Genomic DNA, 15867 nt, shown 5'->3' with positions numbered 1-15867 from the left:
TAAAATGAAACAAATGCTGAGACTATTTCAGGATACTCTCTTGCAGATCACTCTTTTATAGCTATGGATACTGAATCTCAGGTCAGATAAAAGGTCTGTGTTCCTATCTCTATGTCTTAGTCAGTGCAGCTCAGATGGAATAGTCTTTCTCTTTGGGAACATACACACTTGTGAAAATGTTCTCAGAAGAATTAATGGAAAAACAGGCATCAAAAGGGACATCGCAGGCAGCCCTGAAATTATCAATCTCACCTTAAATCACAGATGTTCTATTTATGGCTTACTGGAATTCCTTACTGGAAAACCTTTCAAAGTTACATTAAAATAATTATGTGATGTCTGACATTAAAAATACAATTTTGTGACAGTCTATCCCTAAGCTACCTGTCTTTTATTTATTTGCTATATGACTGTTTTCAAAATTCTGAAACTCTGTTGAAATGATATGCTGTTTGGAAATGTCCAGCTGACTCAGCCTTGTCGGGCCTCCACTTCTGTTCCCAAGAACCTGCGGCGGCCATGTGCTGTAGATGAGGTTACATTCTTGCTCAACTGTCTTCACACTTAAGGCCACCAGGAAGCCACAGCAGAGACCTGCGCATGTGCCGTGCACCCCACTCCACTGACTACTGAACGCACATGGCAGGCTCTCACTCACAGATGGATGGCACAGCTGTTCAGGGGCTGCACCTACTCCAGGGTTCCCATGCCCCAGGGCTTCCAATTGGCATCCCTTTAAGAAGCGGGTGGGGAAAGCAGGAGAGAAAAGCATTGATATCCATTCCCTTGATACATGTCTTGTCAGCCAGAGGCTGGGAGGATGCACAGGACACTCACAGATGCCCCCTTTGGCCTATGTCTTGGATGCAGAAATCATTTGAGAATGCTACAGCTGTTTGTTTGTTTTCTCTACATGATCTGAGTCATTTCTCTGCTCTTGGGTTAGATACACAACACAGCCTTTTCTTTCTTTCCTTCTTTCTTTCTTTCTTTCTTTCCTTTTTACTCCCAAATGAATATTCAAAGGATTTCCAAGATAGTAGTGCTAAAAATACTACTGCTATTGTGACACACTGACTCAAGGAGGAAGTAAACAAAGTCTTGGAAAGTTCTTCATGGAAACTTGGCTAAAAATAAAGGGGAGCAGTATAAAAGGGGACTCCTTGTAGAAGGGGGCATCACATCTCCCTCTCCTCTCCTGAGTCTCTCTCCTCACTGCACCTGAGCCCTCTGTACTGACAACATGGGTTGCTGTGGCTGTAGAGGTTGCGGTGGCTGTGGCGGCTGTGGTGGCTGTGGCTGTGGCAGCTGTGGCAGCTGTGGCGGCTGTGGCTGTGGCAGCTGTGGTGGCTGTGGTGGCTGTGGTGGTTGCGGCAGCTGTGGTGGCTGTGGCTGTGGTGGCTGCGGCTGTGGTGGCTGTGGTGGCTGCTGTGGCTGCTGTGGTTGCTGTGGCTGCTGCAAACCTGTGGTTGTCTGCTGCTGTCGCCGCACTTGCTGTCGCTCCTGTGGCTGTGGCTCCTGTGGCTGTGGATCCTGTGGCTGTGGCTGTGGGAAGGGCTGTTGCCAACAGAAGTGCTGCTGCCAGCAAAAGTGCTGCTGCAAGAAGTGCTGCTGCTAGCCAGAATGGGATGCCTGGCCTCTGAGCAGATGCTGCCAGTACCAATCTGTTGGTAAGTCCTGGAGTCTGCAGGGGATGGCATAAGTTAGCCTGCTAAGGCTTTTCTCTGCCCTAGTGTGAGTACATCCATCTAGTTGTCTCCCCTGCATCTGTCTTCCCAGCATCTGGACTCTGGCACTTTCTTTCCTGATTTGAATACTCTGAAGTTCAAGCATTTTTAGTTTTTTTAGTTTTTTGAGACAGGGTCTCTCTGTGATAGCCTTGGCTGTCCTGGACTCTGGACTCACTTTGTAGACCAGGCTGGCCTCGAACTCACAGTGATCCGATCCGTCTGCCTCTGTCTCCTGAGAGATGGGATTAAAGGCGGCTGCCCCCCCCATCCAGCTTTATTTTGTCTTTTTAAAGGCATTCTAATTAATGCTATCAAAGGACAAAGATGCAGGACATCTTGGTTACCGACATCAACAAATCGTATAATGGTTTTCACTGTGTTTTCCTCCTTGAACTCCTACCTCTGCTTTAGGTCTCCTCGTGCTTAACAATGGTAATTTATATTTTCTGAAGTCTCTCTAAAGTTCAGACAATGTATTAATACTTTTAAAATAAAATTAGAAAAAAAAAACACAAAATGTCTCCTTCTGTTTTATTCATTTTTGTTGTTTTCACCAAACTCCCATTCATTGTTATGCTCTATGAGATATGTCCATCAAAGACACACAAATAATTAAGCACCTGTGCAATTTATCATCTAGATATACACAAATAGCCACAGATATGAAGCAGAAAAATAGCATGTGAAATATCCACAATTATGGGACATGGCCTGAACAAAAGGGATTAACACTTTGTTGCATTGAAAGTGCCTGTGGTTCAAAATAATTAGAGTTCAAGAAATGGGTGGTTTTGGGAGGTGGTTTGAGGAGTTGATGGGAGCTACTGGAATTGCTCAGGGGCGGATGTTTCAATCAAGGCAGAAAAGGGAATAAGGGGAGTTTGAGACATACATGAGAGCCAACAAAAAGTGAGTCTGAGATGAAGAATATTGACATCAACAGGGGTGACTAAGCAAGAAGAGTAAGGCTAAGCCTGATGGCGTAGATGCCTGAGGGTTGTTGATGTGGGAGCAGTGGCAGCAGCAATAGCCCAAGCACCCATGACCCCCTTAAAGCCAGGCATTTGGGCCCCGGGGGGAACAGCTTTTAGAAAACTGAATTAGGTCTGCAGAACTCCCACCCTGGCTCCCACAGAAGCCAATCCAATGCTCCTGTAATTCCAGTGCTGGTAACTGGGAGACAGGTGGATCTCTGAGGTAGGTTGGCCGGTCAGCCTAGCCTACTTGGTTTGCTCCAGATTAATAAGAAACTGTGACTTAAAAAAAGAAAGAAAGAAAGAAAGAAAGAAAGAAAGAAAGTGGACACCTTTAAAGGAATGACCCAGAGGTTGACCTTTGGCCTCTTTACAAATATGCATATATATGCATCTGTGTATTTCTGTGTGCCTATGTGCACCTATGTGAATACACACACACACACACACACACACACACACACACTCCAGACAAAAAGGCAGCAAGTAAAAATACCAAAATTGATACACCTATTATAGCCATGTACACAACACTGCAGAATTCCAACGCAGTACACAGATACACAAACCTTCTACTACAACACTTTAAAAAGCCATCAGGACACACAGCCAGTTTTAGACCAAGATGCCATCCAGGGGCCGTGGTGTGTTTTTAGACCATGCTCACTCAAAACCCTGATACAGATACAGCTAGGACATGCCTTCTCCCAAGAACATACATGTGTCATAGGTCACAGGCAGAATTATTGCAGCCATTGCATATGTAGGAAAAGAGCACAGACAGTTTGTAACTTGCTCAGACCACACGGGGAAACTTTGAAGAGATGACTTCTAACTCTATGGCAACTTGCTGAGGTAATTCTTTGGGAGAGATGAAGCGATGGTAACAATCCTTAGAATGGCAAAGACTGCCAGAAGCAATGGCAGAGAGGGATTGGCAAGCGGTGCTCAGAGAATGAATGATGTAATATAAAACCAAATATGAGTGCAATGTGCACAGTTACTCAACAGAGGACAAGAGTGACACCATGATACACCATGGTCTCTTTTCTGAGAGATTTGGGTGGCAGTCTATGGAAGCCTATTTAAAAATTTGTATTAAAGGTAGTTAGCAATTAGACAAGGAGATAATTGATTCCCCAGGTTTGTCCCATTCTGTAAGGCGCGCGCGCGCTCACACACACACACACACACACACACACACACACACACACACACACACACACACGAGAGAGGAGAGAGAGAGAGAGAGAGAGAGAGAGACAGAGACAGAGACAGAGACAGAGACAGAGACAGAGACAGAGACAGAGACAGAGACAGAGAGAGAGAGGTGTTGATAGCCCAGAGAGGTACCAGTCACCTAATGCTCCTACATGGTAATTTCTTAGCAAATAACCCTGCTCCTAGTCATGGCATAGGGTTGTTTTTTTTTTTTTTCTCTTGCAGATGTAGCTGAATACTATGGGAAACTGTGAACCAAAGCGATTTTTTTCTCTGTGAAGTTGTTTGTAGCAGGTATTTTGTCACAGCAGGACAGAGTGTGACTAACACAGCAGGCTACAGTGTCGCCTGATGGGTGAAGAAAACCTGTAGACACTTAATTCAGTCAAAGCAAAGATGTGGGAACTTTCCATATGGTGAATTTTATCTTTTAGTAAGGGGTGGGCCACTTGGTGACTTGTCATCCTGCAAAGATTATAGAATAAACTTACAGAAACCTAGAACTCTCTCTCCCTCCCTCCCTCCCTCTCTCTCTCTCTCTCTCCTCCCTCCCTCCTCCCTCTCTCTCTCTCTCTCTCTCTCTCTCTCTCTCTCTCTCTCTCTCTCTCTCTCTCTCTCTCTCTCTCTCTCTCCCCTCTCTCTCCCCCCAGGCTTTTGCTCTTAAGATTATGGTGAACAAAATGTGAGATTCATCGAACCATAAAGGAAAATGGGTGAGCTGGTAAACATGGCCGTATGAGGCTATGCCAGGATAAATGTGACATACTGGTTTACAGTACATTCCAAATAACAATAATAGTACAGTGTAGTGAATGTATAAGCCAGTAACCGTGTTTGTTATTATTAAACATTACATGCAGACTGTAATTGTATACGCTGTACTTTTATATGAATGACAGCAAGGTAGGCCTGCTCATACCAGCAATGCCACAAATACATGAGCAATGAGCCACCACATCCGAACAGTGTCACTATGCAATTGAAAAGTTTCAGAGCTATTGTGATTTTATGCAACCACTATCCTATGTGGCATGATAATGATCCAAATGACACATGAATGCTGTATACAGAGAGGATGCTCGTGAACTGGGTGTTGGTGCTGGCTGCCTTAGTGGGGGTGAGGGAGGCGGGAGGACAGTGGGTGAGCCCTGTGCAATGACGCAGAGGGGAACAAGGATGGATGGGTGCCCTCACCTGTAGGAAGGCGAAGGTTTCCCACAGGAGTTCTTCTTTGGGCTTGACTCCTGCCTCTCTCATTTGACAAAATGACCAATTTTGGTTTAAGATGTCCAAAGTTAAAAAAAATAAAGCCTCCTTGACAAGAGAGCCCAAATTAACATCACAGCACGTCCGGTCTTCCCTGCATTATTATCCAAGTTTCCATTGCTGCTTTTATCTTTATTTAGAATTACTAAACTAGGAAAAGATAATATTGACTTCAAACCCTGGTGACAAAATAGTATTTTGTTGTTTGATTTTCCTACTGCATGAGCTTCAGAAGACAATTACTAAGAAGTATGTTGTAGAATACTAAGCTATGTCTCAACTGGCTTTCTCTGATCCGTCACCTGCCACGGGTGGCCTCTTGGATCACTCTTCAAAGTTGCCTTGCATAGGAAACAAATTAACATTCTTACACTTCTGAAATCTGAGAAGTCAAATTCAGGGAGCCAATGTGACTTTTTTTTTAACCTAGAGAATCCTCTCTCTTTTTTGTAGATGGCTACTGTCTCACTTTGTCCTCACATGGTATATGTCACCCTGGTGTTTCCCCCTCATCTTATAAAAATGCCATACTGCATGTGTTAGCTGTTCCCAGTGAAAAAAAAACATCTGTCAGAAACAGCTTCAGCAGCGGGGGAACAGTCCATCATGACAGGAAGGGCATGGCAGTGGGAGCAGCTCTGCCTGTAGTGGGCGGGCGCTAGGGGCTACCGTGGTTTTACAAGACAGCAAGCCGGGGATCCGAGCTAGACCGGAACCGGAAGCAGGTAGACTCGTAAAGCCCTGTTCATACTGGCTTTGCCTCATGTCCCAAAGGTCCCACAACCTCCCCAAACATCTCTCCATCTGGGAACCAAGGATCAAGAATATTCAAACCGCAGAATCATATTATGATCATTCCTGGGGGCACACAGTCCTATAATTAAAACTACTTGAGAGTTTGAACCAGGAGAAACAAAACTTCAAGGCCTACCTGGGCTGTAGAGACATGTCAAGGCCACTCTGAGTAACTTAGTGAAACTCTATCTCAAAATGAAAAGTGAGAAGGCTGGAGTGTGTATCATTGGTAGAGCACTTGCCTAGCACACACAAGGCCGTAATTCCATCCATAGGACTGAAAATAATGAAACAAAAATCACCAAACAAACAACTGTGGTGTGGCTCCATCCTTAGGACATTGTTAAACATCCTAAACACTTCTGTCTCCAAATACTGCCATACTTTGGCTTAGAGCTTTAACAGTGAGTTTGGGGGGAGTCTAAGAAAGATTCATAGCCCATAGCTTTGCTATCAGCTCACAAAAGTGGACCGGTTCAAACAGTGTCATGGAAGAGCCCCAAAATAAACTTAAAATTGACATCAAAGAACAAAGGAAGGAAAAGTTGAAAGAATGACCCCATTCCTGTTTCGTACCACTAGATGGCAGCATTACCGCATGGCAGCCCCACTCTCAACCAGCTGGTCAAGAAAGAAAGGAGAGAGAGAGAGAGAGAGAAGAGAGAGAGAGAGAGAGAGAGAGAGAGAGAGAGAGAGAGACAGAGAGAGACAGAGAGAGAGAGAAGAGAGAGAGAGAGAGAGAGAGACAGAGAGAGAGAGAGAGAGACAGAGAGAGAGAGAGAGAGAGAGAGAGAAAGTTTTCATTAACAAAACCTGATAAGCATAAACGAACACTATCTGAAAACGACCCACCAGCTCGGGGACTGATAGCTAGAATTGCCAAATGAGAGTATTTGAAGTTAAGAAGCTTCCTCACAGTGAAAAACTAACCCTACGAAGAGATGGCCTGTGGAATGGGAGGAGAAATTCCTAGCTACGCATCTAGCGGGAGGTTAATGTCCAACATATATGAAGAATTTAACATTTTAAATATCAATCCCCTAACAATCTGACCAAGACATGGGAAGGCGAGATGAACAGACACAGTGCAGTGCACGTGGGCACTGGCTGTACCTGGGCTATTCAAAGTCCTCAGCTGTCAGGGAAATGCGAATTAAGTGCCCTGGGGTTCCACCCCCTGCCCATCCTCAATGAAAATGGCCATAGCCTTGTACCGGTAGGGCCAGGCTTAGCACACCCCACAGTGAACTAGGGGTCACTAATCAAGAAAACACACAAGAAGGTTTCTAACAGGCCAGGCCAGTGGGGACATTTTTCCCAATTGAGGTTTTCTCTTCTCTGGTGAGTCTAGCTTACGTCAAGTTGATACAAAACTAGGCAGCGCACACCTTTCCTGCTCCTGACCTGTGCAAGAGCCTTTAATTTATGTTCCTAGTAGGTCTAGGTTGTAGGGCGCTTCTTACTGTTGCACGATCTCATGCAAACCAAGTTTTCACACATTAATGCCAGTTCTAGGTTTAGCTATGTATTTAGTAGATGTGTGTGGGTGGCCAGGGCACCGCACACTCACACACACACACACACACACACACACACACACACACACACACACACACACGTTTACCAAATCGCCTGCATAGTAACGTGTCAGAGAAAGATTATACTTCTTATGAGAAATGGACACATCTTATGAGCTCAAGCCTCCAATGGAGATGGTGCAGGGGGCAGAGAAAAAGCTGTGCTCCTTCTAGTAGATCCTGCCAGTCCAGGCATTGTTTCCCATAAAATTCTATGTAGGTTCAAGTGTTAGTTACTGTGCTGCAGTAATTGGCTGCAAACGATCTTACTAGGAAATGCAAACGAGCCAGGAAGGGACTTGGAAGACAGAACAAGAAAGCGGTATGACTGGTTTTTCCCATGTTGGTCAAGGACAGCAGTAGAAAGATGGCACAGTTCTGGCTGTGAGCATGGAAAGCCCTACATATGCATAAGGAGCAGAGCTCCACACCTGTGTTTCATATGGTGATCAACCAGGCTTTCCCCTAAGAATGTAAGGACAGGTTATCATCTGAAAAATCTACGCATGGAATGTGCTCTGTTAAAAGGCTAATGGAAAATAATGCTCAAGGCTGTTTCAGTAGATGGTAAATCCCATTGCTCAAAGTTTCCCATTTACAATGCTTAAAATACTAGAACTAGAATGCAAGAAAATGTCACATACCTGAAAAAGACACAGTACAAAACTAACAGCAACTTTGTATCTTGGAAACTTCTCTTAATTTTAAGGTGCAGCCATTGCTCCGGCAGTAGTTAATACTCCTGATAAAAGAACAAGAATGACTCAAATGGGAAAACTAGACTATTATTATTATTATTATTTTATTTTTTGACTATTATTATTTTTATGTGAAATAATTCTTCCTCTAGGAAATAATAGTGAACATCAAACTACTAGACAAGACACAAATGTTAGGAACAAATTAGCATAAAATTAATCATATGTTATAAACCACCACTAGCCAACAAAGATGTAACAGGCGAAAGGACATTGTTGACTATTTGAATGGAGGCTATTTGCATCTGATGACAAATTTATGAAAACCACAGAAGGCTGTTATTGAAAAATAGCCAAGTATTTAACAAACACAAAAAGGAACCCGAGGTTAATGACTGGATATACATTATTCATGCATGGGATTTTTTTTTTTTGAGACAGATTCTCATGTAGCCTTGACTAGCTTTGAACTTGTTATGTAGCTGAGGATGACCTTGAACTTCTGACCTTCTGATCTTCTTGCCTCCAACTCCAGAGCTCAAGGATCACAAGAGTGTGTTTTAGCATGCCTTGTCTTAGGCAGCGTTGGAGATGGGACTCAGGGCTTTGTGCTAGGCAAGGTCTCTACCAACTGAGCTAGATCCCCAGATGAAAGGATGAAATTATATGAAGATGTCTGTTGACCCCCCCTACCAAAATAAATAAACAAATTAATAAATTTATTGTAATTCTAAAGCAACAAAACAGTATTTAGATGAATATGATAAGTGTCTTACTTAATTTTCTGTGAAGAAACATCATGACCAAAAAAACTTATAAAACAAAGCATTTGATTAAATGCTTAAAATTTCAGAGGGTGAGTCCGTGACCATTATGGTGGGGAGAATAGCAGCAGACAGGGAAGTATGGGACAGTATTGGGACAGTAGCTGACAGCATACATGTTGAGACAACAACCATGACACACACACACACACACACACACACACACACACACACACACACACACACATACACACACACACACACACACACAGACAGAGGTACTTGGAAATTAGGCAGTTAGGTAACATCTTTTTCAACTGTGCATAAAATTCAAGACAGCAATTAAAAAATTCATATTTCAGAAAGCCTTTCTAATTTCTGCATGAAAAATGATGCAAGGGAATTGTCTACTTTCTTAGTTAGGGCTCATAGCTCTATGGTAAAACACCATGACCAAAGGCCACTTGAGGAGCAAGGGGCTTATTTCAGCTCCCAGTTCCACATCACTGTCCCTCATGGAAGGAAATCAGGGCAGGAACTCAAGGAAGGAGCCTCGAGGCACACACTGAAGTAGAGCCATGGAGGAGTGCTGCTCACTGGCTTGCTCCTCATGGCTGGCTCAGCATGTGTTCTTATACCACCCAGGGCCACCTGCCCTGAGTGACACCACTCAGAGCGAGTAGGGGGCATGGGGCTCACACTTCAATCATCAACCAAGAAAATGACTCCCAGACTTGCCCAGAGGTCAATCCTACAGAGGCATTCTTCTCAACTAAAATTCTTTCTTTCCAGATGACCATAGCTTGTGTCAAGGTGACATAAAAACTAGCCAGCACAACTGCCATTATCATTAACTGTTCTGAACGAACAATTTCTAAAATAAGTAAATGATAGTATTTTCAAATGATAAGGTACTGATTAGCAGTTAAATAGTTAAATTCGTGAGATCCAACTTAATTAACATGGATACAGATCTCAGGACTAACAAGAAAAGAAAATAAGGTATCGAAGTACAATATTTATATAAATTTTAATAACACAAAAGACCTTGCTCTGTGTTATCTCAAACTGATTCGGATATACATATACATATATACATATATATTAAAATTAATTTAAAAATGAGGACACAGAACCCTATGACTGTCTGTTGGTGTCCAGGAGGAGATCGGTTATCAGAAGAGATGGCTCAGTGATTAAGAGCAGGAAGATCCAGGTTCTGTCCCCAACACCCAGAGAGTGTCTCACAGCCACCCACAATTCAAGGTCCAATGGATCTGATGTATCTTCTGGCCTCAGTGGATACATGCAGGGAAAACGGTTATATGGTAAAATAAATAGATCTTAAAAAAAGAAAGAAAGCAAGCAAGCCGTTAGCCTTATGTATGGAGAAAGGGCCACATTCCTTGCTGAACCATCTGACCACGCTGAGCGTGCCCACAACTTCGTGGCTCGTTCCCCTTGACTCTGGCAGAGAAGAAGCTTAGAATCAAGTATCTGTACATTCCAGGGCCAAGGAATGGACGCCTCTGTGCACGTCTGTCTCCCTCCTTTAATTTTCGTAGCCACATGTTTCCTGTGTCATAACCTTTCAGCGTTTCCCTTCCAGCCTATATTCCAAGTGACACCAAATCCTTTGTGAAACAAGCTGTAATCTCCAGAAGCAAGCAAACAAAGGATAAGCTGAGAATGTTTACATTTCGGCTAAAAAAGAAAATTGGCCATGTCTTGGCTGGAACTTCCCAGAGTTCAACTTCAACTTCTCTGGTTTCACTTGCCTGGAACAGTTTATTTCCTGTTGGCAAAGGTCCCATAGCTGTTTTATCAAATGCCTTCACCCTCTGCCACTATTTCGCCCAAACATCCACCCATAATATTTTGATGCATGGTTTAAAATGGATTTGCAGGTCCTCAGAATAATAGAGTGTGCACAACAATGAAAAAAATAGGTGTGTAAGGGGAAATAACAGCCTTCTCCTGGTCCTTAGAGACAGGTCTTGGCCACACTTGGTGACAATAAGGAGCATAATGTTTTAAATGATCTATATCAATCATTCTTCAGTATAATTATGTTTTTAGCATAGTAAGAATTATTTTCCAGTTGGGCATGGTGGCACATGCCTTTAATCCCAGCACTCAGGGAGGCAGGGAGGCAGAGGCAGGCGGATGATGTGAGTTCGAGGCCAGCCTGGTCTATAGAGCAAGTCCAGGACAGCCAAGGCTACACAGAGAAACCCTGTCTCCAAAAACAAACACACAAACAAACAAACAAACAAACAAACAAAAGAATTATTTTCCAGTTGGGCATGGTGGCACACACCTTTAATCCCAGCACTCACTGAGGCAGAGGCAGGCAGATGCTGTGAGTTCGAAACCAGCCTGGTCTACAAAGCAAGTCCTGGACAGCCAAAGAGACACAGAGAAACCCTGTCTCAAGAAAAAAAATTTTTTTTTCTTTCCTTGTCCCTCTTTGCCTTCCCTTTAAGGCCATCCCTCCGAGCAAAGGCATTTCTGCCTAAATCAAGGTGAAGGATGGTTTGGCTTACTCTCCCTGAGATACACCACAACCTCTTGTTTTGAGATCTTCTGGGGTTTAAACATCTTGTCATCCAGACTGCGGTCTGTGTTCAACATTCATGTCAGAGCTTCTTATGGTCATTGCTTTGTGATGCGCTGCAGGGTCTGGAAACTACACCTTCAGCTGACTGTGCTTGGGTAAGCTAAGATGACTATGATGTCCCTAGACACAATAAAGACATGGGGCCACCGTCGTGACACAGGTCCACTGTTGGCCGTAACATTGTCCTTGGCATGTGGGCAAATTCAACTGTAGGTGCAGAAAAGCAATCCCTTCTTAAGAGTTTGTAGAGTCTCTCTCTCTCTCTCTCTCTGTCTCTCTCTCTCCCTCTCTCTCTCTCTCTCCCTCTCTCTCCCCCTCTCTCTCTGTCTCTCTCCCCACCCCTCTCTCTCTCTCCCTCTCTCTCCCTCCCTCCCTCTCTCTCCCTCTCCCTCTCTCTCTCCCTCTCCCTCTCTCTCTCTCTCTCCCCCTCCCCCATGGAAAACTCTCTCCTCACTACACTGTCTCTTCTTGTTGTTCCTTCATTCTTGTATTTGTCCTTGACAAGGTGTCTTGTTTGTATGTGTGGGAATTAAAGTGACATATCCATCATAAGCGAAAGTACAATGTTCTAAAATGTTTTTCTTCTTTATTTTCATAATATAAATAACTTTTCTGAACGCCGTATTATTTTTGTTTGTTTGTGGTGTGTGTGTGTGTGTGTGTGTGTGTGTGTGTGTGTGTGTGTGTGTGTGTGATAGCACGTGTGGAGGTCAGAGGTCACCCTTACAGAGTTGGTTCTCTCTTTCCAGGCATCTAATATGGGACTCCAGGCTTCCCCAGCAAACTTCTTTACACACTAAGCCGTCTTATCCACCGTCTTATGGATACAGGACCTCACTGTTTAGACTAGGCTGGCCTCAAACTCACAAAGTCACACCAGCTTCTGCCTCCTAGTCCTGGAATTAAAAGTATGCACTACTATACCAGGATACATTAAAAAAAAAAAAAAAAGATATCTTCGTTAAAAAAAACCACAGTTCATGAAAGTGCATATTTTGCAGCTATGTTATTACCGCAAGTGCTCAGTTCAAATAATAGTTTTTTTCCTTTGGACTTTCCCTGGCTAAGATCCCCATCACAACAGCATTTCTTGACATGCATGGGTTTCAGAACTTGTACTTTCTGGGTGAAGACAGTGACTAAGCCCCACAGATAGCTCTAGGCAGGAGGGGGTGCTGCTGTCTTCACACTTGTCTGTGAAGAGACCCTGAGCCTTCATGACGCTGTTTCCTGTGGGGCCACTGTCTGGAGTCTAGGAAAGATGTTTTACATGGTGAGCCCAAAGCAGCTGGTGGACAGAACAAAGGCGGACGTTGCTGCCCTTGCTGCTGCTGCCCCACTTTGTACTTTAGGTTGTTGCTGGTGTGGTTCGCTGGTTGCTCACTGAGATTCCACTGTGACTAAGACATTTTCTCTCTTTTTGAAAACTCACTTCTTGGCAATGTAGCTCAGTGGTAGGATAGCATGCATGAGGCTCTGGGTTCAACAAAATGTTGCTTTTAGAACAGACTTGATAGCTAGCAGTAGTCACTTATTAAAAGCCATAAAGACGTTTAAGGCAACGTCCCACAAAGATTCTCATGTACTGTTTCCCTCTTAGCTGGGAACCGTTTCTGTCTGAGGGAAGGTCAGATGCTGGGACTAGTCAGGCCTGGGATTTTCTATGATGTCAGCACAAGCTGGTTCAGCAAGTGGATGGAAGAGCGTTCCTCGCCTAAGCGATAATTCTGAAAAACAAGGGTTGACATTGCACTACGTAATTACCCAGCATTCTTGTGCTGACCCCTTGGCATACAGCAAAAAGAGAAGAAAAGGCACTAGATGGAAGAAGAGACGAGTTTAGTAATGGGCTATAGTATGTCTCTGTGGCTATTTTCTGTTGCAGTAAATTTAGAAGTAGGGTCTAATAAATGCCTATTCGTCTAACCCAATATCTATCAATAAAAACACAGATACCTGTTATATTTTTAAATAGCCTTGGCTCACCTGGGGCAGGGCAGATATTAATTCCCTAAACTATCTCTACACCTCTCTGCCAAAACCCCATGCCATCTGGTTCTAATAATTTCTATAGAGCTATCCATAAACCTAAATGCTTGCTAATGCTCTTCATCTGGGCCAAATCCGCCATCCATGCCGGCCATGGGCTTCTTACTCCACCTCACCCACGGCACCGGCCTCCTTCCTTCTCTTCCTCTGCTCTTTCTGATCTTCTGGTCTCTGACCGCTTCCTTTCCCAAGAAGCTCTCTGTCTGAACAACCTGGGAACCTCAGTCACACCTATCGCATTTGCCCTGCCTGGATGTGTTGGCTTTTTTTTGGTCAAACAGGAGTACGTTCTTAGTTAAGGTTACAACATTTTGGGGTATGTGAGTTTGCTCATTTGGGCAGCTACCAGACCAACCTCCCCAAAATTTTCTCAGATGCTATTTTTGTAGTGAACAGAAAGATTCCTTAAAATGTTAAGTTTGTAGCTGCTCCACTTGGTCTTAAGATTGTTTAAGGTGTTTTGATGAATATGTGTATATTTGTGTCTGTGTGTGCATCTTACACCACACACTAAGAAATCAATATGGAAGACTGATTACTTCTATTGCATTCAGTCTTCTGCATCTCGTTGGTCCCGACGCTGAAGTAGAGTCTGTGCATGAATGAGCACTGGGCTCCGCGTTTCATACAAGATGTGCCATATGTCACATAGATAAAGGTTGTTTGTGTCTAAATAAGTATTCCTTCCCTTTTGTTCCATAGTATTTGGGTTTGCCTGAAAAAGTTTAAAACAAAGTGGGGGGGGGGCGCAGCTAAACAAAACGTATTTATACAAAGTACAGGGAAACGCTAAGTCGGGTAAAATAACAGTGGGATTCTGGGGAGAAAGCCCAGGATGCGTTCTCTGGACATTTGAGCATTGAGTGTGGGGAGGGGAAGGAATCTGGTCATGTCAGGGTGGGAAGAGACTCTGCGGAGACCGAGGGATGGAGCTGGGCCTTAGTTTCACATTGATTTGGTCCCTATAATTTACTTCTCACTCAGGCTGTAAGGCGCTGTGGTAGAGCCATACTTCTTATTTTTCTAAGACAATTTTGGCTTGTTATCGAGACGAACCGTGTTACGAAGAATATACATATCTGTGTATCTCTCCTGCTATACCAATGAAAACTTTATATTGTAAAAATAGACTCTACTGCATTTGGTAGCAACGCAGCCAACCAATGCCTTGTATTTGTGTGTGCTCTAGACAAGTTCCTGCATAGACACAAAGTAAATGAGTATGCAGGCTTGCTAATAAATTAGGGTATTGCATTCTGAGCAGATCACTCAGGTGGCTCTTGCTTTGTGTTGAAAAGTGGTCATGTAAGCTTGCATAGGGAGGGCCTTATCCCACCCTGAACACACCCTATCTCCTCTGACAGCAAAACTGAACGTGGGAGGATGGAAGAAAGGCCTTAGGGATTTTTTGTTTTGTATTTTGAGATAGGTTCTTCCTCTGAAGCCCAGGCTGGCCTTGAACTCCTGCCTCTGCCTGCTGAGTCTTTTATTTGCTCAGCATCCTGAGCTTTTAAGCTCCAGTTTCTCTCTACTCCTGGCTTTCAAAAGAGTTGTTTGAGTAGATGGGGAAGAGACTAATTTTCACAACACTAAAGGTTATCTTTTAGGAGAAAATTATCAACTAGTAGTAATGGAATGAAATTCCTTTCATATAAGTCAAATGCCAACACCAATAATTACAAGTCAGCAAACGACTTACTTTGCTAAGGATAAAATACATTGTTGTTAGATACTGGTATATGTTTTACAATAAATTTGCACCATCGTGTCACATAGAAGATGCAATGAACATAGGGAGAAGAGGTAATTTGAGGGTGTTGGGGGCATATGACAGAGACGGAAGTATCAAAGAATGATTTATGACAGGAGTGTTGAAGAGAGGGTAGGGGTCTGCCTGTCAGAGAGGGAAGAAGTGGCTTCCAGCCAGAAGCCCCAGCCATACTCAGCCACAGTACGAGGAGGTACAGAGGATGTGCTTTTGGGCTGCATCCATGGTGAAGATGTTCCAGAATTAGTTTTGAACCCCTACTCCCCACCGTGGGGGATCTTGGTAAAGTAGGTGAAATGTTGAAATGTTCATTCTGGTTTTTGTTTGTTTCTTTTTTGAAACGGGTTTTCTGTGTAGCTTTGGCTATCCTGGACTCGCTTTGTAGACCTTTAACCACTGTCAACC

At 43.7% G+C, this 15867-nt stretch overlaps 2 protein-coding genes across 6 annotated transcripts in view; both read left to right on the top strand.

Annotated features, from left to right (window-relative positions):
• The window catches only part of CCL20 (C-C motif chemokine ligand 20), a 144253-nt gene that overhangs the window by 80045 nt on the left and 48341 nt on the right, over positions 1-15867 (top strand). The window lies entirely within an intron of this gene.
• On the top strand, positions 1184-2241 carry LOC311595876 (uncharacterized protein). Its single transcript, XM_084778954.1, has one exon. The coding sequence runs from the start codon at positions 1244-1246 to the stop codon at positions 1616-1618; it is 375 nt and encodes a 124-aa protein (XP_084635080.1). The 5' UTR covers positions 1184-1243; the 3' UTR covers positions 1619-2241.

Source organism: Acomys minous (genome assembly GCF_964271855.1).
Source record: "Acomys minous genome assembly, chromosome: 4".
Classification (NCBI taxonomy): domain Eukaryota; kingdom Metazoa; phylum Chordata; class Mammalia; order Rodentia; family Muridae; genus Acomys; species Acomys minous.
This window is presented reverse-complemented; position numbering and strand designations above follow the sequence as displayed.

Excerpts from the sequence above, each read along its gene's own strand:
- LOC311595876 (XM_084778954.1), top strand. The coding sequence starts at position 1,244 with ATGGGTTGCTGTGGCTGTAGAGGTTGCGGTGGCTGTGGCGGCTGTGGT.